Consider the following 24,477-nt stretch of genomic DNA (forward strand, 5'->3'; position numbering starts at 1 on the left):
GACAAAAATCATGTTTATGCAAATTAATGTTACATGTCTCATAAGGAGTACTACTCTCATCCTAGAATGAAACTGATCATGAATGTCATCAGTTTATTAAGCTATATGCCTTAGAAAAATTGAGTAGGTTGCCGATATTAAGTCAAGTTTATTCGTTCAGAAAAGCTGATCATAAATTCGTAGATTATGCAATGACCGTACAAGAGTGGCAAAGCAAGGCTTAGGCGAAAAATAAAGTACAGACGCAATTTCATCATTGTTATCTGACTGTTCCGACTCGACCTAAAATGCAAAATAAAACATGTTTTTGTAATTTTTTGGAAATTTTCAATTTTTTGTTTTTTTAAGTGGAAAAGAAAGAACAATGCATACGAAAATGCAAGAAATATGCAAACAGAAATGCAATAAAAATGCAAATTGATGCAAACAGACAGATGCATACCCTCTCCAAACCAAATCACACAATGCCCTCATTGTGATCAGCAAACAATCAGCAGCATCAAAATATATGGGAAAGGGTACGCGAAATGAGATGAAAACAAGTAAAGTAGAAAGGGAAATGAAAACTCACAAGATATGACGCAAAAGACCTCCCCAAACCAACAACAAACAAGGGGAGGTCATGGCAAGCTGTCATTGATCAGCGTGCCTCATCCGAGTCTGGGTAAGAGTAGGCGCTCAAAGCCCTTAAAAGTTTATCATAAATCTGCGCATGTGCTACACAAAAGCATAAGTAGCACCAATATACAATGTGAGCATATAAAAGTAATGTGAAATACCGTCGCAGCTTCATGAACTTTCTTTGACAGCTCTCGTAAGAATCAACCGAATGATTCCACCCTTCAGCCGAGGGTGGAATATCAAAGCTCAAATCATAGGAAAGTGGAAAATTAGGGAGCACATAAGCATTTAACATTGAAAGCACGCGAGCAGAAACGACCTGCTTAAACGGGTATTCTATGAGAGGTGGAGGAGTTAAGTGTGCAATAAGAGAAGATGAGTAGTCATCCCAAATACAAGGGGTGGTAAAGTCAAACGTGTAAGTGGGGTCTCCCATAATAAGCTCATCTATTATATCGTCATATGTATCTTATTTGACCTCAAGAGCTTCCAATGGCACATCCTCACTCTCCTTATCGCAAAACTCGTCACAAAAGAGGTTCTCTAGAGGGTCCGTTAAGTCTTCCTTATGTGGCTCACATTCTGTAAAATTGTCATAAAGGGGTACTATATTATCCTCAAAGAAAGGGTTATCAACTGCGCATATGATCTCCTCCTCTATGTTTCCGTCAATTTCTTTTTCATTCTTTAGAACGGTTTCTATGGTCTCACCCATACTCTCATCCATGTGTAACTCATATGAAAAGGTGGGTTTAATGCATTCAAGAGCAAGCCAATTAAAGAAACTAAGTACATCTTCAATATTCTTACTACCATAATCTCCCTTACCTATGAAATCAATATAGGCTTGAGTTTGTCTGTTGATACCTCTTATGATAGTAAGACACACAGTAAGTTGTGAGAGTTTGCCTTCGTAGTTATGAGAACGAATCCAATCATTCCATCTATGCATGTAATCGTGGAAGTTCTCATCTTCACCCTGTGGAAACTGGATGGAAATCATTAGAATGGTCTCAAGGAACTGAAGTTTCCTGAGACAAAAGACAAACTAAATAAAAGCAAATAGAAAATAATTGCCTCCTCGGCAACGGGGCCAAAATTTGACAGGCTAAATCGCACACCTATCAAAGATAAACCAACTGGCCTAAACTAATGCAGTAGAGGAAGTCGGGATCGTATCCACTGGGAGAAAATTTGTTCTATTTGCTAGATCTAATCTGTCTATGTAACAAGTCTGGGGGTTTGATTTTGTTTGATTACTAAACTAATGTAGCGGAAAGTAAAGAAATAAAGTGTAGAAAACGTGTATAAAAATATAAGGGAAAGTAGCTAGGATTGTCGGTTCACCATGGTCTAATAACGGCCAAAGGTAGGGTCAAAGACTTAGTTAAAGTATGGTCTGAAGGGCAGTGATAAGGTCCTCTCGTTCCACTAATCACCCTAGAAACTTTATAATATGCTCTCGCTCTATTTAAAGTATTCTATTGTTCGTAGCAGATCCCAGTCTTTCCAATCTCTCGATCTAGGTCGGAGTTTGTCAGATTAAATAACTAGTCGCATGCATTCAACTAATTAAATAGGAATTAAATGCTACGATTAACAATTCAGATGAATAATTATACCAAATCTAAAACCTAATTAAAAACCGTCATACAACCATGGATCCCCTAAATCCCAGCATAAGAAATTTAGCTACGCATATTCAAACTAACTAAATCAATAATAATAATAATAATAATAATAATAATAATAATAATAATAATAATAATAATAATAATAATAATAATAATAATAATAATAATAATAATAATAATAATAATAATAATAATAATAATAATAATAATAATAATAATAATAATAATAATAATAATAATAATGATAATTGAATTAAGCATGATGAAAGTATGAGAAAAACAATTAAACATAAAATAAAAGGAAAACAAGGAAGAATAAAAGAAAACAAAAGAAATAAATAAATGAAGAACAAAGGTTAATTCAATTACCAAAATAAAGGAAGAAGCTACAAAGTTCAGATTCGAAGGTTCAAGCAAAAGTAACGTATGAAAGAGTGTTTAACAGTATAAAAGATAACCTAATAATGTTTACTAAGTCCGTCTTAAATAATAAAAGGAGTAATGGGCCAAAATTATAAAGCAGATTTCGACCAAACTGGAGATAAGTCGATCGACCAAGAAGAACAGTCGATCGACTTTTTGTCGTCGCGCAGTTCCTGCAATGCGCACTGAACTTCGAACGGCCGCCATTTCTTCGTTACTTGGTCAAACAGAGCGTTTTTGGTGGCGTTGGAAAGCTAACAGGACAAGATTTCATATCCAATTTGAATCATTTTATTATCATTTGTAGACCTCGAGTTATGACTCTTCAAATTAGGCGCTAGTAATGTGAAGCCTTTCTTTTGCTCTATACGCTTCCTTACTTCACTAAGGACTCCAAAAGGATGGTTTACAAGCTCATTTCATACCAAGGCCAAGATTTCAAGCTTTTGTGATGGGTTTTAGCTTATTTGCACATACTCGAGCCTATAACCTGCATAAAATACAATACGGCCCAAAGTAGCCAAAACAAGGGAGAATAGTAGCTTACACTACTCAATAATGTATAGAAATGCGTACAAATGAATAGAATAATTGCATGAAATAGGCACGCATCATGTGGTTTGCGTCAGGGGGATCCGCTTTCGCCCTACCTTTTTATTATCTGCAAGGAGATTCTTTCTCACAACATCCAAGCGGCTCAAGCTAATGGCATGATTTATGGGATTAAGTTGTCCAAAAATGCCCCTCCTCTTTCCCATCTTTTTTTTTCAGATGATTCGGTTTTCTTTCTTCTTGATAAAGAGGAGGCTTATAGAAGGCTTAAGGGGATTCTTGATTCTTTTTGTAGTGCTTCAGGTCAGATTATGAATAAGAATAAATCGGGTATCATATTTAGTCCTAGCACTACGATGAGCTCTGTCAGAGAAGGTTTGAGCACCCTTCATATTTTACATAATAAGGGTATTGGTAAATATTTGGGTATTGAGTTTGATTTTGGTTCATCTAAAAAGGTTATTTTTAATGATCTTATTGAGAAGATTAAACGACGTATTTTGTCTTGGAATGGAATCTTCCTCTCCTCAGTTGGCCGGCTGACTTTGATTTCTTCTGTTTTATCCACCTTATCAAATTATGTCCTATCGGTGTTCAAAATACCGGCAAGTGTGGCTAATAAGATTAATTCCTTGTTGTCACATTAATGGTGGGCTGGAACGAAATCTAGGTCTACTATTCACTGTTGTAGCAAGAATTTCATTAGTTTACCCAAGTCGGAGGGCGGTCTTGCTATTCGGAATATCAAGTGTATGACCAGGCAGTTTTAGGAAAATTAGCATGGAAGGTTCTACATTCGAAAGATTCTCTGATTAGCCGTGTGTTTTATATGAAGCTCATTCGTAATGATAATCTTGTTACCTTGAAAGCTTGTACCTCTTTGTCATGGGGCTGTAAAAGCATTTCTTATGGCATGGAATTGGTGTTGCCAGGTTTAGAATGAAAATTTGGTACTAATTCTGGGCTTAATATTTGGAGCGCAAATTGGGTGAATGGGTTTGCTCCAACTAGAATCACTAGTCTTGGTTTTCCTCCGTTCACTTCTATGACGGGAATGACGGTTAAGGATCTTTTGCTTCCCACCTTGTGTTGGAATTACGAGCTCATTAATGAGCTGTTTGATTGCGAGGAATATTTGTGCTATGCTTATTTGTGCGTCTATTTCTAATGATTACATTTTTTTGGAAGCACATGTCTTCAGGGAACTATTCGGTCAAGAGTGGATATGCTATTTGCCTCTCTTCTCACCTTAGTAAATACAGTACTTTAAGAAATCTTAATCGCATAAATCTTTCCGTGAAGGCTTTCTGTAAAAGAAAGTTATGGCACCTTCATGGTCCTCGGGTATGGAAAATCCTTATTTGGAGAATTATTACGAACTCACTTTCGGTAGGTGTGGAATTCGTGAAGCGAAATATCAATCTGAACCATTCGTACCCTTTATGTTGTGAGTCCGGCTCCATTAAGACTTTAGAACATCTATTCCGTGATTGTACTTTAGTGAAGCGTTCGTGGGCTTGCTCTCCTCTTGGCATATCCACGGACTTCACTGAGTTTCTTTGTCTTAGGGACTGGGTTATTAATTGGATCTTATTCTTTGATTCAAAGAAAAATCCTTCTAATTCTGTTATCCTTTTCCTCTCTATTGTTTGGAGTATATGGCGTCTTCGGAATGAGGTGATTTTTTCAGGTAAGACATTCTCGGTCGACTACTTCTATAATCTTCAAGCAAGTGTGGCAAGAGTGGCTTTGGAGGCCGAGGACCACGCAATTTCTAAAGCAACTGGTGGCATTGGGGGCAAGCATTATGACCCTTTGGACACTATTAGAAGTGATATTAGCAATCATTTTCCGTTCTTTATGGTGGGGGAAAAAGGTACAGGTAAACCCTTTCGTGCTAAAATTGACGCTAGTTGGGTGGATTCTTTACAAGCCTCTTTAGGGTGGGTGGTGTTTTCGCCGGTGGGGGACTGCTATTGTACCTTTGCTCGAAGCTTCATTGTTGAATCTGCCATTCAAGTTGAAGCCATGGGGGGATATGGGATCTTATCAGGTGGGCTATGGGGTGTAATATCTTGCATTTGGATATTTCCTCCGACTGCCTTCAGCTTTTGCTACAACTTGCTAAGGTGGAGACGTCTCATCATCTGACTAAAGGGTTGTTACAGGATATTGAGAATTGTTTTACATCGTTTCATTGTATTTGTTTTAATTTCTTACCTCGTCGTCTTAATAAGGTTGCCCATAACCTAGCTAGAGCTGAAATGGGGTTGTAAGGTTACTACTTTTTACCGCTGCCAAAAAAAAAACAAAAAAAAAAAACTCATACCCTACTCTCTCCCATTTGAGTATGTGAAACCCATATCCAATGAATTTGAGATGTGTATAAAAATAACAATTTTCTAAACCAAACCCTAGATGTGAGTGTGAGTTTGGAATGAGCAAACTCCTACCTAAATATTTTGAACCACACTTTGCTTTGCGCCCAAAAGCTTTTTACTCGGGTCAAAGACTATATTTTGTGACAACACTGATGACACTTTGCTTTGCGCCAACAGAATAGACCGCGGGTTAACATCGAATCTTCATCTCCAGTCAAGTCCTGGGAGATAAATGATATGTGGACAATTACAGACATCAGCTAGTTCAGTAATTTGAGCTGTTTGTGATCAACATATGAAACCCGTCAACATTAATAACTGCTTGAATACTTTGAGCGCACATTTTAATTTTATGCAAACATGAGCTCCAATCACCTTTTGAGATAATAATGTGGAGGCCACATTTGGGTTCTGTGGGCACAAAGTCGGTGCTACTTTATAGATGTCCGACTCAAAGAATGGTTGGTCATCCTCGCTGCCAATTATCCAGCTCGAAAACAAGGGTTTCAGATTTTTTTTTAAGAAAGACCAAAATTGCAAAAGCAGAAGATTAAAATTTGTACACATGAATCATAAAGAGAACATGCAGCTAAATCAGTACAGCCCAGGTTTGCAACAAGTCCACATAACTGTCTCACAAGCGTTGCTGTTATACAAGCAAATTTTCGATTGGAATAAATTAAAAAAACAAGGGTATGGCAAAGGACATTGTATTTCATGAAAGACCACCTTCATCGTCCTCATTTTCAAACTCGTCCATGTGATCCAAGAGGTAGTTAGCAGCCATCGTCTCGTCCTTGTTGCATGCAAAATAGACTTGTAAAACGGTAGCCCTACTAAAGCCCATAGCCTCAAGCTGCCAGACAAATATCACAAGTATTATGTTTAAGCACAAACTCGACAATCTGTGATGCTATGAAAAGCTCAATTTTTGCAATAATAGGAGTACAATTAAGGGAAATATGGGAGCCAAAAAAAAAAAAAAAAAAAACAAACAAACTTGGCCAACAATTTACGTTTGTTTCAAATGGGTTTTTCTTTTCCACTGTAAACAAGTGCAAATGGACTAATAGTCAATATCCACCATACAGAATCCTCCTAAAAAAGAAAATATAAACTATTGCCTAGGACTGACCAGTGACCAATATTAAACAACAGCGGTAGACAACTATGGGATTGAGGGAGTATCAAAAGATTAAACTGATGCAACCCATTTTTATAGCACAAAATCTCATTGAAGACGGGCGATATCCGTCACAAGCTTATGACGGATACCGTTTCCTCTCATAAAATACCCATTGAGAGGTGAGTGGGAAGCACATGGGGGGTGCCCCACCTTGTCCCCTCTCCCTTTTTGTGAGTGGTCTTCAGCTTGTGACGGGATTAGCCCGTCACAAGCAAGACGCTTAGGTGTTATAGTTCAAAACCGGCAAAAGTAGTAAATTAACTAGAAATGTATGCTCTTAGGTACAGTCAGACCCCTTTAGTCTCACTAGGAGCAAATGTGCATTCAACCGCATAAGTTTGATTGTTCTGCTGCAATTAAGCTAAATTAATGATTTATCTTCACCTCCTTTTCAATTTAACTCTATTTTTCTTTAGAGTTTACTTCATTATTAAAAAAAAAAAAAAAAATTTATTTGCACGTTATTTATTTTTTCTTACTCTATTTATATATATATATATATAAGCTATATGGAAATTAAGAAACTTCGAAGAAAATGGAGTTAGACTGACGAGGAGATAAAGATAAGTCATTAATTGAGGTTTAATTACACAATAACCAAAACTTGTGGGGTTAATTTGTACCTAGTGAAACAAAAGGAGCCTAATTGCACATAAGAACAAACATTTGGTGTCAATTCACTACTTTCACCGTTTGGAATCAATTTCCATTTCTGATAAGCTCCAAGAATCACTATTTCTGATAAAGTAAAATGACAGTGTTTCTTATATTGTGAAGTAGCAGAATGTCACCCACACAATTTTCATAATGGCATTATTAGCACAGTTCTAGGGCTGTGTACAATCCTTGCCCTCTGAAGTACCATAGGCAGGAACCATTGAACCATCATCGATAAAGAAACATAACTTAAAAGGCATGCCTTTTTTTGCCCCTTCAAACCAATTCTTGATGGCACCTAGATAGCATGGTAAACCATATCGATTGGTCGAATTAAATTGAAACTGTTGTCAAAAAATAGAAAATACATACACGTTCAACGGCTTCACGCTCCGCGGGTGTTACACTCAAAGTTGGTGGCAATGCAGAAGCCAAATCTGGAAGTACATTCCTGTTTCATGAAAGCAAGTGTGAGTAACTATAATTGTGAAAGAGCTCCCATGAAAGAAGAGGATAGGCATTACCCTTCACCGTCTCCTTCAACGGGTTCATTCATCAGACGAACAAAATCATTTTGATGCTCTTGAATAAGCCTCATCAAATGCGGGTTTTGCTTTCCCAGTTCTTGAAGCATAGGCTGCCAAAAAAATTGGAGGATTTTAAACTCTCCAGCAAGATTGAATATCAAAGCCAACATATTTAAGTTTTAAACAGAAAGAAAGGATTATACCTGTAAGATCTGGGGATTGGCTTGTACCATAGCTCGCAATGCTTGGAACTGGAAACAATTAAATATAAAGAACAAGGATATAGTAATCCAATAGCATAAACATGCTCAAAAGGTAGCACACCAGATGTAAGCTAGTTTAGCCACTAAAGTAATTGAGTGGTGGCACACATGATATAAGTCTAAAACTCGCCAGTATCATAATTGCTCCAGTGGCTCCCTTTATACCAACTTTCTTCTTTTTAAATATAACAAGATATCCTACCTGCTGACTGTTGCGAAGGAAATCTAATGAGCCAGCACCAGCATTTGACCCCACATTAGGAAGACCCTAGATCCAAAAAGGAAAAACATAACACAACAGGATGCCGTGTCAAAATTTTGGAACAGTTTCACATCTTGTTCAAGCTAGAAAAAAGACGAGCAAAACACAATTAGGCACCTGTGGAAATAGGTCTAATGGACTTGCGTTTGGACCACTTGATGGTACAGCTCCCTGAGCAACGTTAGTAGGAAGATCTGCAGCCTGTCCACCAGCAGGTGTGGCAGTAGGTGCTCGAGCAACTGGAGGAACTTCAGCTTGCTCAGGAATACCCTGATGACATATAATATAAATCACTCAAATCAACCATTGACAATGCCTACTAAGAATTTGGTCCAATACCGTTGGAGGATGTAATTCTGTGTCACTTGGAAACATACGGAGCAAAATAGAGCCCAAAATCATATTATGGAAATGACTCCGGTAAATAACGGCGTTTCTGAAAACAAAGAACGTTTTGCAGCTAGCTCACCACTAGACCTGTCAAACGGGTTGGGCGGGTCGGGTCCCGGGTCGGGTCATATGGGTTGGGTCAGAATACGGGTTGGGCCAGATACGGGTCGGGTTATACGGGTCACGGGTCGGGTTAGGGTCAAAATACGGGTCAAAAAATAATTTCTAACGTCTTTTTTAAACGATTTTTTTAATTAAAAAAATATTTTTTTAAAATGTAAATCATATTTAAAATTAATATTTTAATCATATTCAACGTTTACATTAATTATATTGACATAATTATTAAAATAAATTTTTTTTAATAATTATTTTATTATTAAATATTATAAAAGTTATATAAAATTAACTTTTTAGTTGTTTTTGTAATTTTAAGTGATAAAAAAAATATTTTTTTAATTATTTTTTCAAATATCATATATAAATATTAATATTTTAATAAAATTCTTGATTTACCTTTGACCCAATGGGTCGACCCGTTCGGGTCGGGTCTCGACCCTAAAATAACGGGTCATTTCGGGTTCGGGGCAAACGGGTCGCGGGTCGAAAAAACCGGGTCTGTAACCCTAAAAACGGGTCGGTCGGGTCAGGTTTTCTGGCCGGGTCGAGTTTTGACAGGTCTGCTCACCACCCATATCCGGATACACAAAGGAAAAGACTTCAAGCTCCAATCATTTTAAAAGCTTGCATAGAAGGTAGTCATACCATCCCATGTAGACATTACTAGAGAAGCAAGATGGTTTTGCCATTGAAGGTTAAGAAAAGTAATTCTCTTTCTCTCAGCCAATAGTATATGTTTGCTTTATTATTGATTTAGAAGGTAAGCACATGCAAATGGATATGGAGTGGTATCTCATTCCACATAACATAAAACAAGCCTGAAAAAGAAGGGTAATTTATTGACTGGGAGCCTGAGACAAGGTAGTAGCAGATACCAACAAGCAATTAAATAAACACCTACTCAGCAATGACCCATTATAATGACCAAAAGCTTTTCTCGTAGAGGAACATACAGAATATAAATACTCAACAGCCCTCTCAGGGTTGTTAAAGGCAGCACGTAGTGCCCGAACAACAGTATCCCTGTCCCAGCTTCCACCACCCATATCAAGAATCTGTTGAATTGTAGAATCCAAGTTGCTTCCCGCAACTAAATTTGATGCAGCTTGATCATAGACATTTGCTTCACTATTTTGTCCCAAGTATATATAAGGCAGTTAAACAAACAGGATTAGATGATTTACGCAAATTCCTTTGCTACAAGGACTCGTACAACCAGAAATTATTACATTATTACCCTAGTATTTCAAAGGCTCCTGTTTGGGGCGGGTGAGGCGTTAAGCATATAACGAGACCTTTGCCTTAATCCATCACACTCTAAAGCCAAGGAACAATGAGTCTTTGGCTCTAATGAAAATGAAATTAATAACCAATAATTGAAAGATACTCCCTCCGTTCTTTTTTATAAGTCGTTTCAGGAGATTGCACATGAATTAAGAAAGTTTTGGAAAATATTGTTGTAGTAGTTATATGTAATAAATGATCTTTGAAAATAGAAAAAAAAAAAAAAAAAAAAAAAAAAAAAAAACCTTTCCACCAATCCAACAGCTAAAAATTAAAAGGATCTCTTTTTTCCTAATTAATGGTGTTTCGAAATATTTAGTGAAGATGTAGTACCTGGAAAAATGAAAAACATATAAAAAGAAATTTTTGATATTTTCTGAAACGACTTATAATTCAAAACAGGCGTAATAAGCAAATACTCACGAGGATGGAGCAGTAGCTGCAGGTGCAACAACAGATTCCGAAGCAGCCTGTGGCCTGCAATGACATACAGTACTCTTAACAAGAAAAAAATTCAAGAATTACGAACACATAGTAAAGTTATGCTGAACATTCCAATACTAAAGAAATGTTGATTTGAAAACCATGAAGACAAGAAAACAGTTACTCACTGAACTGGCGGCGTAATTGATGTTGGCACTGTCGCTGGAGGTGTACCAGTCTGAGTCTGCACCAGAAAACACCAGACCAAATGTAACAGGGTGGCAAGAAGCAAAACTAAAAATAAAAGGGTTGAAAAGGCAATATTATCAGCTGCAGGTGAAACAACTATGTTTCATTACTAAAATTACCTGACCAGAAGATGCTGCAGTCGTAGATGGACCTCCAGAAGCTGCAGGCTTAGCCTACATTGTACTCAGCAGAATGTAAAACCCAAATTAACATTAATGTATTAACCAAACCATGAAACATGAACAGAAAGTATCAATGTTCTTTTCTCAAGGGACAAAATAGGTCAGAGCTACTATCGTTTTCTTCTTGATACAACAAAATGTTCTGCCAATAGAAAGATCTAATTTAGAAAACATGCATCTACAACCCATTGAAGAGAGAACTCACCTTGCTCAACATAATAACAAGGAAACTGTTTTCGGCAACATTATTCTCTTCCAATGTTGTTGTATCCTTAAGAACCTTACCCTGATAGATGAGCACCTGTTTTTCAGCTGGATACACCGCAGCACCCTGTACATTCTCAATGTGTTTCTTCACATCTACAATCTGAATAAACAATTAACAACCAAGCCAATAAGAGAAAGTAACCATTATCTTTTAGGTAGTGTTTGGAAACACGAAATTGATTTCATTTTCATTTTCATGATTTCAATTGTAGAAATCAACATGTTTGTATTCAATTCCAAATCCAATTCCAAAAGTTCGTTTAGGAAACTCGTGGAATTGGAATTGGAATTGTGCAGAATGGATATGGGTCGAGGTCATCGAACTTTTTTTGTTTGAAAAAAATAAATAGTCACGGAAAATATTTGTGATCGGTAAAAATATCATAAATGAAAATATTGCGATGAAATTTGCATAACAAAAAAAAGGGTAAATAGTGAGGGAATTGAAATGACTACTATAGGTAGGAATTTGAGAGCCTCAAATTTTAACTAAGGTTGGAATTGATAAGGAATCGAGTACAATTCCAATTCCAAATTCTAGGGGTTCCAAACACTTGAAACGCCTCAATTAGGAAATTCAATTCCAATTCGGGATTCCCAAACATACCATTAAGGAAAAATTGAAAAAGTACATGAGAAGAAGCAAAAGTGGTGACGTAAACATATTTGCCAGAAGTTTCTACTGGAGGAATATATGCATAACAAATAATATAGTACGATAAGACAAAGCATCCATGTCATTTGTCACAACGAACATGAGAAATCACAACACAAATACAGAATATATGAACGTGTGGATATCCCTTCTCTATTCTGATACAATATATCCACCATTTGTGTCCCTGAAAGTAGTGAAGGGTGGGCAAAACCTTGGTTCCATCCATCTAAATTCTAACAGCTTATGCATAGCAATTAGGCTCTGTGCAGCTGTTCTATTCACGTCAAACTCTATTCTATTCCATCCAGTTCACCCTATATTCACTATTAACTTGAGCTTCCAAGTGGCTACTTACAAAGAGTCAAAGATAATATCATGGAACTTCACCATAGCTATTTCCAATTCTTCAAACAAAAGCTTATATAAATAAAGATCATAAATTTTAAGGCCCATTCTTTCGGCTTTTTTTAGAGCCGAATCGAATCGAATGGAGCCGAATCGAATCGAAATGAATCGAATAGAGCCGAATCGAATCAATGGAGCCGAGCTGGATCGAATCGAATAGAAGTGAAATTTGAATCGAATAAAGTGAATTGAGTGAATCGAATCGAAATAATCATATTAATATTATTAATAATAATAATAATATTTAATATTATTGTTATTATCAACTGTACTAATAATAATATTCATAGTATAATACTGTTTATACTAAAATTAATATTTTTAAGAAAAAAAATTATAATATTATACTCTCTCTGTCCCGGTAATTTGTTGTCCTATTTCATTTTGGGGTGTCTCATTCAATTATTGTCCTTTCTATTTTAAGAATGAACTTGATGAGCAATTTGATCATTCACACTCAATTTGGTCCGCTTGTCATTTATAATTGGCCCCTCCTCTTTCCTTGGTCTTTGTGCCAAAAACCAAAGGACAACAATTGACCGGGATAGAGGGAGGAGTATATGAATAATCATAAATTATAATAATGAAAAAATAGTAATTTTTTACTAATAATATTCTTAATAACAATAATAAATAATAATGTCAATATTAATAATGATATTAGTAAAAATAATTGTTTCGAATAAAAACACTCAAGTAAGCGTTGCTCGAATCCGGTCGGGTCAACGCGCTCCTTTCGACGATGGCACCTCGAACCTATGCTTGCTCTCTCCGAGGATGGATCTTTCACGCGTAACAAATAGGGCCTCGGAGGGTTCGCAATAGGTCCTTCTATGATGCCTTACGTGATTGGTGGATAGTTGGGACCTTGCTTGAAGCTAAGGTTTAGTGCCTTCTCATAGTAGCTCGAGTAGTTTTACTTCTAGAGAGAGGAAGTTGTTGGTGAGAAGTATTTTACCATTGATGGGTGAATAATGAGGTATTTATAGATTTCTATGTGTACCTCAAATGATGGTTGGCAAGCATGGTTACCATATTCGCTATGAATACGCCTTATCGATTCGCGATTCGCTTATAGAAAATGTGTTATATGTATTTTCAGTAATCAGTTGATAGAATTCGCTTTTAACAATCCGTGATTCGTAGAGTATCAAGCGAATCCGTAACCATGTTGGCAAGCGTGTTGACTTGTATGACCCCGTATTGGCTATTGGGTCAAGTCGGTTGGGCGTGCCCCATCAATAATATTAATAATAAATGTTATTAATTTTAATAATAATACCAATAATTATAACAACCACAACAACAACAATACTAATAATAATAATAATAACAATAATAATAATAAATAATATTATTATCAATTATTATTCATTTTAATAATAATATTCATAATATTCATAATAATAATAAATAAATTATTAATAACATTATTATTAAATATAATAATAATAATAATAAAGAATAATATTAAAAAATAGTATTATTGATAACAAAATTAATAATAACTATTAAATTTAAGATGAGTAAGGCTGAAATGAGCTGAACTTAATGGAGCCGATTTGAATCGAATGGAGCGGAGTGAATCGAAATGGAGCCGAATCGAATCGAATGGAGTCGAATCGAATCGAGTCAAGTAGGTGAAAATAAGCCAGAAAGAACAGGGCCTAAGATGGTTGACAATGAGAATCACTCGACATTCAGTTCAAGAGTTTAGAAACTTCTCATAGGACGTTTGTTTCATGAAACAATTGTTCACCAATTTATTACTTTGATTTGAGAAACTGTTTCATTGTTCGCCCAGGTTAACTCCCATCTGAAAAAAATGCTCCATATCAGAAACTTAGTTTTAAAGGGATGAGCAGCAAGGAGGCGACGAGACGCAATGCTTGGTGTAAAAGTGTGCGTCTCATATACAGGAGGTGCGTTGTTTTTTAAATAAATTTGTATTTTTAACATAATAGTGATACACTAGTACGTCTTGCTAATTGCGCCTTATCTACAAGGCACACAAATGCGTACTAAAGTAAGTTCAGAAACATGAGCATTGCATAACGTACCAAATTATCAACTGAATATTAGGATTGCAAATAAAAAAATTATCCCAGGAATACATTTCAACCAATACGAGTTGTGGATTAATTTGGAGGTAAAAATACCCAAACTACACCAATCTGAAGCTAAGGACTAACCACTCACAATGGCAGAGAGAAAAGGAATGATGGGAAGGGAAAAATTTTGGACTATCAGTCTAGAACTATCAGCCTTCGTAAACAAATGTGATCACAATATAAGAAATCCAACCTATCCCCTCCAGAGTTCATGGAGCGTAAATCGATTACTCTATTTGATTTACTAGAGAGCACAAACTACTTACCGCAAATGCACTCACAAGCTAATTCTACCATACCTTCCCCAACTGTATAACAGCCTCTCTTGCGTACATCCTTCTCCCTTTACGCTCCACCATTTGTGGAAGCCTGTGAGGCACCACCGCAACAGTGTAATGTTGTTATTGTTGTTGTATCCCTAAATATTTCCACTCTCTTGAAAAAAAAAACGCATGGCGATGTAATTAAAAACCCTCCTCCATCTTCCAATCAACTAACATTGATTTTCAAAACCTATGAAAACCCTCAGGGCATAGATTATCGAGTTACAACACTAAACTCAGAAGCACTTAATCATAAAACAGTCCGTCTCATTGAAGACGGCCACTATCCGTCACAAGCTGAAGACGGATAGTGGCCCTCTCACAAAATGCAAGTGGGAGGGCATGTGGGGTATCCATTTTCCCTCCACTTGCACTATCCATTTGTATTTTGTGAGAGGGACACTATCTGTCTTCAGCTTGTGACGGATAGTGTCCGTCTTCAATGAGAATTTGTGATCATAAAACTTAATTAAAACTGATACAATCCTAAAATGGCAGATTAATACTTATGTATTCAACAGTATCAAATAAATGCATCTTCCAATCAACTAACACTGACTTTCAAACCTAGAAAACCCTAACAGCATAGATTATCGAGTTAACACTAAAATTAAGAAGCTATTAGGCATTAAACAAGATTAAATCTAACATAATCCTGAAACGTCAGACTAATACTGATCATTAGTATCAATCAACGAATACATAACCAAATCTGAAATCATACAAACACCAATTCCAAAACCTAAGAAAATCCTGACAACAAAGATTATCAAGTACAAACACCAAAATCACAAGCAATTAATCAAAAAAACACAATTAAATGCAAAATATAATCCTGAAATGTCAGATTAATACCGATGCATTCTAACGGTATCAATTAACCGAATGCAATTAAAAATCCACCTCATTTTTTCAATCAGCTAAACCTAATAAATTCTCAAGTTAAAACACCAAATTCAGACGCAATTAATCGCAAAAAAACACAATTAAATCTAATACAAACCTAAAATGTAAGATTAACACTAATCCATTCAACAGTATCAATCAACGGATACAAAATCGAATCTGAAATCACACAAATTAAAACAAAACTTGAAGTTAAAATTTCGAAAACTAGAAGGAAAAAGAGAGATATACAGCGTCGCGAGGAGTAACTTCGATGTCGAAGCTAGTTCCCTTGAGTGTCTTGATGAAGATTTTCATCGTTTTCTCCGAAATTCTAACGAAGTTCGCCGGCGCGTGAGCGATATACGGCGGCGCGTGGGCGGATAGATAGATAGAGAGAGAGAGAGAGAGAGAGAGAGAGAGAGAGAGCAAGTGGAAAGAGAGTTGAAAAGGTTACTTTGTAGCAGTCGCCTTCTCTCTCTCTTTGTTTTTTATGTTTTTTTTTTTTTTTTTTTGTTATTTATACGAGGCGGTGTGAACGGTAGAGGAGTTAAAAGAAGTAACAAGAAATGAGAATGGAGCAAGCAAAGTTAGTTTGAGTTGTGTACTTGTCTTTGGGACTTATCCAAATTTTAAGGTCATTTTTTATAGGATAATAAAAACTGTGTTGACTTCAGGGATTTTGTAAGGAGTAATTTATGAAAATGGAAAAATTAGCAAAATTTATAATTTATAAATATTATTAAAAGGATAAATCCTAAAAGTCACGTATAATGTCACCTTGTATTACTAAATGTCATCTTATATTATCAAAATTCCACGTCATTAATCCTCCATATAGTATGACGTGTTTAACTAAGCGCCTGTTTTTTCCGCTTTTTTTAGAAATGAATCAATCAATCGAATCGAATGGATGAATCAATAAATCGAATCGAATGAATCGAATCGAATGGAGTGAATCGAATCGAATCGAATCGAATGGAGTGAATCAATCAATCGAATCAATCAATCGAATCGAATCGAATGGAATGAATCGAATCGAATCGAATAAGAGAGAAATGAATCGAATCGAATCAATAAAGTTGAATTGAGCTGAATTGAACTGAAATAATCATATTAATAATAATAATGATCCATTTAAAACGATACACAGATTAAAAAATATTTACATAAAAAATAAATTAGCATAACAAACATTAAACTTTGGTATTTTTAATTTCTAGATAAATTAAAAAACAATTAAAAATCAAAATTCATACTAAATTTTAAATTTCTACGTTTATTCTTAGAATATTTTAAGTACCAAATAAATATCACATAATTCTAATTTTACGCCGTTTATGAAATAATAAAGAATTTGTAAATATTAAGGGCAAATAATAACATATTTAACATTAAACATTGACATTCTAATTTTTAAAACTACAATTGGTTAAACGAAAAATAAAAATTTACGTCACTCTAATTTTAAATTATTTATATGTGCAACTCCTTCTTAAATATTATTGCAATAAACTTGCTCAATTTCATTAAATTAAATATATATGTAAATCTATAAATATGATCTATAAATATTATTAAAAGGGTAAACCATAAAAGTCACGTAGACAATGCCACCTCATATTACTAAATGCCATCTTGCATTACCAAAATTCCACGTCACCAATCCTCCACGTAGTATGACGTGTTTAATTAAGAGAGTAATTCATGTTCGTATAACGGTCCATTTAAAACGATACACAAATTAAAAAATACTCCGTATTTACATAAAAAATAAATTAGCATAACAAACATTAAATTTTGGCCTTTTTAATTTCTAGACTAGATAAATTAAAAAACAATTAAGAATCAAAATTCATACTAAATTTTAAATTTCTACGTTTATTCTTAGAATATTTTAAGTAACAAATAAATATCATATTATTCTAATTTTACGCCGTTTATGAAATAATAAAGAATTTGTAAATATTAAGGGCAAATAATAACATACTTAACATTAAACATTGACATTTTAATTTTTTAAACTACAATTGGTTAAACGAAAAATAAAAATTTACATCACTCTAATTTTAAATTACTTATATTTGCAACTCTTTCTTAAATATTATTGCAATAAACTTGCTCAATTTCATTAAATTGAATACATATGTAAATCTAAAAGTATGATTTATAAATAAAAAGGAAAGACAAAATATCTACCATTTTTAGTTGGTAAGATAACTACCTAAACAATTTTCATGCAATGTGTATTTTGCAAAAAAAAAAAAAAAAAAAAGAAAAAAAAAAAAAAAAAAAAAAAAAAAAGTAGACCTTTTATATTTCATTTTCATTACTCTATATTTATGTCTATATTAAATTTTCCTAATAATGAAAATCTATACAATATAGTTAAAAGCCTACTTAAAGCTTTTAATTTTAATCTACATGTAATTTTTCTATTGGTTAATAATAATTTAATTATATAAATTACTTGATTATCTAACTAAAAGTAATCTCTAAATACCATGTGTTACATACTTATAAAATACAAACAAAATCAAAAATATTAGTTGCAAACACAAAAATAAATTAATACAAACTCTTTATTTTCCTCTCATAAATTTATATCAATCTACCTATTCATTTAATTTTTATTTCTTTTATTTAATAAATGGTCTTTTGGTTTTTCCTCACAATTATTATACTTTGTATTTATTTCACAATAATTTTTTTATCTTCCCCTTAGTTCACAAAATATTCTTCTTCTCTCAAATAAATTCTTGAAATTAATTAGATAATTAATTATATAAATTTTCTTACATATATATTACAACAATCCTCTTTTTCACTTTTATCCAAAAAGTTGGTAGGTAAAGTATGCAAATATAACCAATTGAATTATTTAAATTTTTTATTTTTTTTTTGGTGAAATGTGAGTTGTATAATATATATATCAAAAAAGAGTGTTCCAAGGGTACATATCAACTAATACCAATTACATTAATCCAACATCCTTAAGCCAATCTATTTCTAGCATGGAAATCTTTCTCCTGTCTTTACCATGGACTATCAGCTTCATGTCCTCGACAATGTTTGCAGCAACCTTCTGTGGTCTCAGTAGACTCCCCTCATTCCTGCATTTATTTCGATGGTGCCATACATGATATATAGCTCCCAATACCATTCCTGCTTTCACTCCTCTCTGTAGTTTGGTGCCAATATCCTGTACACAACAGTCCAGGACACTAACAACTGGTAACTGTAACCCAGTTTTCTGTTGTAGGTGTTGAACTACTGACGATCGTAGTCACACCCAAAAAATAAGTGATCCAAATCCTCTGATGCCTGTCCACACAACCAGCAACGATCATCAATATCCACCCCATACCTGATCAGTTTAGCTTTGGTTTTGAAAGCTCCATGTGCATAGAGCCATCCCATGAATTGATGTTTTGGGATTACCCATTCATTCCATATCACCCCATCCCAGCTCACCTTAGGACTTGATCCCATGAGCCATTGGTAACATCTAGCAGTGGTGAATCCTACCCCTTGTATGTCCCATGTCCCATTGATATATGCTGCAACCAGATCTTGCTTAACCCTGCAAACTCTCCTCCAAACCCAACTTGTATTAGCACCAGGTCGGGATCGCACCCGCTCGATTCACTCCTTTCAGATGATTGTGCTTCACCCATTTGACCCATATGGTATCCTTATCCTCAGCAATCCAGTTAACCAACTTGCCTATCAGAGCCTTATTCATCATTTCCAGGTTTTTGAGCCCTAGACCACCCTCGGACTTAGGCCTCGCACACTGTTTCCCATGCCACCGGTGGCGCCTATGGTATTCAAAGACTACTATCCCATAAGAAGTTTTGCAAATGACCTCCACTTTTGCTATGATACCCTTTGGTAGGACAAACAAAGATGCCCAATAAGAGTGTAAGGTAGACAACACTGCTTTCACTAAGACAAGCCTCCCAGCATATGAGAATTTCTTTGCTCCATAACCATGAATTCTACTACAGATTTTCTCAACTAAGCACTCACAGTCTTGTCTTTGCAATCTAGTAGTTTGAATAGGCATTCCAAGATATTTAAAAGGAAGCTTACCCTCTACAAAACCAGACACACTCAGGATATCTTGTTTAAGTTGATCGGGCACCCCCGAAATAAGCATTGGATTTTGCAAAGCACTTATCTTTAGTCCGGTGGCTTTAGAGAAGGTAGAATAGGATTGAAGAAGCAGCATAATAGACTTGGCATCCCCATGGCAGAATAGGAGCACATCATCTGCAAACATCAAGTTGGCCAGTTGTAGTTGCTTGCACATAGGATGGAACTTGAACTCAAATTTAGCAGCAACATACTTAATGGTTCTTGTCAGGTATTCCATGCATAGTGTAAAGATAAGAGGAGAGAGGGGATCTCCCTGCCTGAGCCCTCTCTTGCCATGGAAATATCCAAACATTTCTCCATTGAGGGACAAGGAAAAGGATGCTGTTGTTATGCATTGCATCAACATTTCCTGGAACTCCACTGGAAATCTAAGTTCTTCAAGGAGTTTTTCAACAAATGACCACTCCACAGTATCATACGCTTTTTGGAGATCTATTTTAAATAGACATCTAGGAGATGCATTAGGCTTTTCATAGCATCTGATTAGATCTTGGTATATTAGTATGTTCTCCTGGATGCTTCTATTTTGTATAAAAGCTCCCTGATTAGGATCAATGATTTGAGGCAACACTTCAGCTAATCTTGCACATAGTAGCTTGGATATAACCTTATAAACTACATTGCAAAGAAAGGCTATAGGCCGAAATTGATACGATTTGGGGCCTGTCACATTTGGGGATCAAGGTCACATTTGTTGCATTCACTTGCTTCAGCAATTGTCTGGTTCTGAAAAAATCCTGGACAGCATTAATCACCTCCCCTCCAATCTCATTCCAAGCATCTTTAAAGAACTTGCTTGTGTATCCATCAGGTCCTGGTGATTTGTTATCAGGAATACTGAATACTGCAGCTCTAATTTCCTCCCGAGTAACAGGTCTCAGAAGAATAGGACTATGATCATCCCTGCATCTTTGGCCTTGGTCAATGATCTTCCTGTGTATTTTAGTTGTAGTCTGGTTTGTCCCAAGAAGATGCATATAGTAATTCAGGAATGCTGTCTGAACAAGTTCTGGATTGTCACACATCTTTCCCTTCATGTCCTCTATAAATATCACCCTATTTCCATTCCTTCTTTTTTTGAGGATGCCATGGAAATAGGCACTATTAGTATCCCCTTCCTTCATCCAGAACTGCTTTGCCTTTTGAGCTAAGAAACTCTCCCTGGCACTACATAACTTTTTTAATTCCTGAGATGCCTCAAATTCAGCAGTAAGTAACTGAATATCAGTGGGGTTCCTCCCAAGTTGTTCCTGCAAATCATGAACCTGCTTCTGAAGCCTGCTAGTTGAATGTTCAATATCAGCATACCCCTCTTTATTCAAACTTTTCAATGCTGGCTTCAACTGTTTCAGATTTTTAACTAGCCTGAACATGCTAGTCCCCATCAGGTTTTTGTCCCAGTAATTCCTTACAGTTTGCAGAAACTCCTTTGCAGCTCCCCACATGTTGAAGTACTTAAAACAGCGTTTTCTTTGGGAGTTTTTAGAGCTACTAATAACACAAGGGGTATGATCCATTAGACCCTCAGGCAAGAAATGGGCATAAAGATCAGGGAGGTGATCACACCAGTCCTTATTAACCAGGAATCTATCAATCCTACTGTATATCCTCTCCTCAGGTTTTTGTTTGTTATTCCAGGTAAACAGAGACCCTGTAGCATCAATGTCAATGACTCCACGATCGCTACACAAAGTGCCTAAAAGGGTCCATCTCACCTGATGGAGTGTTACCTCCTACCCTCTCTCCAGCAGATAACACACAGTTGAAGTCACCAGCAATTGCCCAAGGACCACTGACTTGACTAGCAATTCTTCTTAGATGATCCCATAAAGGAGCCCTATCATGAATAGAGTTGAAAGCATAGACCATAGTCATATAGAAAATGCTTCTAGTCTCAACTGATTCAATTCTCATATGAATGAACTGAGCATTATACTCGATAAACTGTACCTTAACAGCTTGAGGTTGCCACAAAATCCAGATTCTCCCACCATTGTGATGTCCATTATTAGTTGATATGCACCAATTATTGAAGTTATTTACAACTTTCTTCAGAGCCCTACTCTTTAAATTTTTTATTCTTATTATGTTTTGAATTAATTAAGAGTTAGAATCATATTTAAGTATTATTTTTGTGTAATTTTTCTATTGGTCAATAATAATTCAATTATATTAATTACTTGATTATCTACTAAAAGTAGTATCTAAATATCATGTGTTACATACTTATAAAATACAAACAAAATAACAAATATTAGTTGCAAACACAAAAAAAAAAGGGATTTTTTATAAGGTAACCCTCAATTTTTTCGATTTCTATAAGATAACCCTTCATTTAATTAAACTTCCAGTGGTAACCCTATACTCTATATAATTTAATGAGCATGACCTTATTTTTCCAATCCGTCAAATTTGGCTGTTAACTTTGTGACATTGACTTTAGTTAGTTTCGCTCCCCTTCTTTTCTCCTTCCTTCTTTTAAATTCTCTCCATTTTAATTTCCCTGCACTTCTTTTACATCAATTTTTTGCTCCATTTTTCCCCAAACAGACCAACAAAAGAGATGAAAGGAATAGAGGATCAAAAACTAATGGGTACAGCACACAAAACCCAACTACAAAGGCATTTTAACTCAATGACAAATCAAAAAGTAGAGTCCATATTGCATCTATCTACCGAATTGAGGTGGCTTCAATACCGGTTATCTTGACGAATTTTTCAACTTACCACTCCTAATTCTACCGAAATTACAGAGAGTGTATGTTGAAATACATAAATTCTCATTTAAGACGGACACTATCCGTCTTAAACTTAAGACGGGTCAAATATATACCAAATTACCTCACTTGTTGCCTAGAAAATGCCAATTTTTTTGTCTTTATTACCACCATGTGGTAGTATGTGACCCGTCTTAAGCTTAAGACGGATAGATAGTGTCCGTCTTAAGCAAGACAAACAAAAATAAAAGGAGAAAGATGAATACCTGAAAAACACAAATGAAGGATGAAAAATGCAGGTTCTTGATGAAAGATAATGGATGAAATTTGGGTTGATTAAACGATGAATTTTGGGTTCAGAAACCATGATTTGGGTTGGCAGAGGAAATGTGAAAGGGTTTGTCAATGAAAGAGGGGTATGTGAATAATGCTCATAGTTCGGGGGGTTTTGGGTTTTGTTTTTAATTTATTTCCAAATAATTGCTTAGTTATTAGTGATTCACCACCATTTTGCCATGTCTGAGTAACATATCAACAATTAGCGTTAAAGTTGACGGAATTAAACCTTGGTGTCACGCTGATTACTTTTTAAGAGATACAGGGTTATTAGTGTGGGTTTAATTAAATAGAGGGTTATCTTATAGAAATCGAAAAAACTGGGGGTTACCTTGTAGAAAATCCCCCAAAAAAAATTAATACAAACTCTTTATTTTCCTCTCATAAATTTGGTATCAATCTACCTATTCATTTAATTTTTATTTCTTCTATTCAATAGATGGTCTTTTGATTTTTCCTCACAATTATTATATTTTGTATTTATTTCACCATAATTTTTTTATCTCCCCCTTAGTTCACAAAACATTCTTTTTCTCTCAAATAATTTTTTGAAATTAATTAGATAATTAATTACAAAAAATTTATTATATAAATATTGCAACAATCTTATTTTTCATTTTCATCCAAAAAGTTGGTGGGTACAGTATGCATATATAACCAGTTGAATTATTTAATTTTTTTATTCTTATTATGTTTTGAATTAATTAAGAGTTAGAATCATATTTAATTTTTATTGTTGTGTTTGTATTAAAATTGCATGAGGATGACATACTCGCATATCAAAAACATTGCATGAAATCTGAAAATAATGGTTATGGAACTTCTTTGCAATTATCTTTTAACTTGAACATATTTTTCATTTTTATTGAGTTTTTCTTTTTTTTTTTATTATTATAGTTTATGCGCAATATCAAATTTTAGTATGAATATCTAATTATTGGTGACATGTTACATTATATATTCCAACCCTTGGAATATTAATTGACAAATTTAATAAATTGTACTAAATTGTCTTACATCATTTCGTGCACTTTATTAGTTTTTCGTGTACTCTTCAACTTGTATTTTGTCAATTAGGTTATAAATCAAATATCTTAGTCAACAAACAGATTATAAATCAAATGTCTTAATGGAAGTGTTGAAGTTAAATGCTCCAAGGATATAAATTGGATCTTTTAATGTGGATCAAGGTAAATATTTTGCATGTTTTTTGATTGGAATCCCGATGATCATTCTCCAATTCATTGTTTCAACTTTGAATGATTCCAAGCTTTTAAATCATTTTTTGTTTTCTATCAAATATTTTCTTCTAGCACTCCAAATATTTCCTCGAGAAATGTTTATTTTTTTTGTAATGATTTGTATATATATATTTCTTTTCTCATAATCAATTTTTAAGAATATTTTTTAATTATCACCCCACTTCACTTTTTTGTCTATTTTTATATTATCACTCTTTT

At 34.8% G+C, this 24,477-nt stretch overlaps 2 protein-coding genes across 2 annotated transcripts; one reads left to right on the forward strand and one right to left on the reverse strand.

The window, feature by feature from the left end:
• Positions 1–4,421: 4,421 nt before the first annotated feature.
• On the forward strand, positions 4,422–5,381 carry LOC141641483 (uncharacterized). The gene has a single exon (XM_074450142.1). The coding sequence runs from the start codon at positions 4,422–4,424 to the stop codon at positions 5,379–5,381; it is 960 nt and encodes a 319-aa protein (XP_074306243.1).
• An 803-nt stretch (positions 5,382–6,184) lies between these two features.
• Positions 6,185–16,405, reverse strand: LOC141643151 (ubiquitin receptor RAD23c-like). The gene is made up of 12 exons (XM_074452192.1): positions 16,056–16,405; positions 11,360–11,521; positions 11,092–11,145; positions 10,912–10,967; positions 10,724–10,777; positions 9,970–10,144; positions 8,624–8,776; positions 8,447–8,512; positions 8,185–8,232; positions 7,979–8,091; positions 7,827–7,905; positions 6,185–6,467 (listed from the first exon to the last, which is right to left on the reverse strand). Exons 1-12 carry the CDS (start codon positions 16,119–16,121, stop codon positions 6,327–6,329), a joined length of 1,167 nt encoding a protein of 388 aa, XP_074308293.1. The 5' UTR covers positions 16,122–16,405; the 3' UTR covers positions 6,185–6,326.
• Positions 16,406–24,477: the final 8,072 nt, after the last annotated feature.

The sequence above is a fragment of the Silene latifolia genome, chromosome 2 (assembly GCF_048544455.1).
Source record: "Silene latifolia isolate original U9 population chromosome 2, ASM4854445v1, whole genome shotgun sequence".
NCBI lineage: Eukaryota > Viridiplantae > Streptophyta > Magnoliopsida > Caryophyllales > Caryophyllaceae > Silene > Silene latifolia.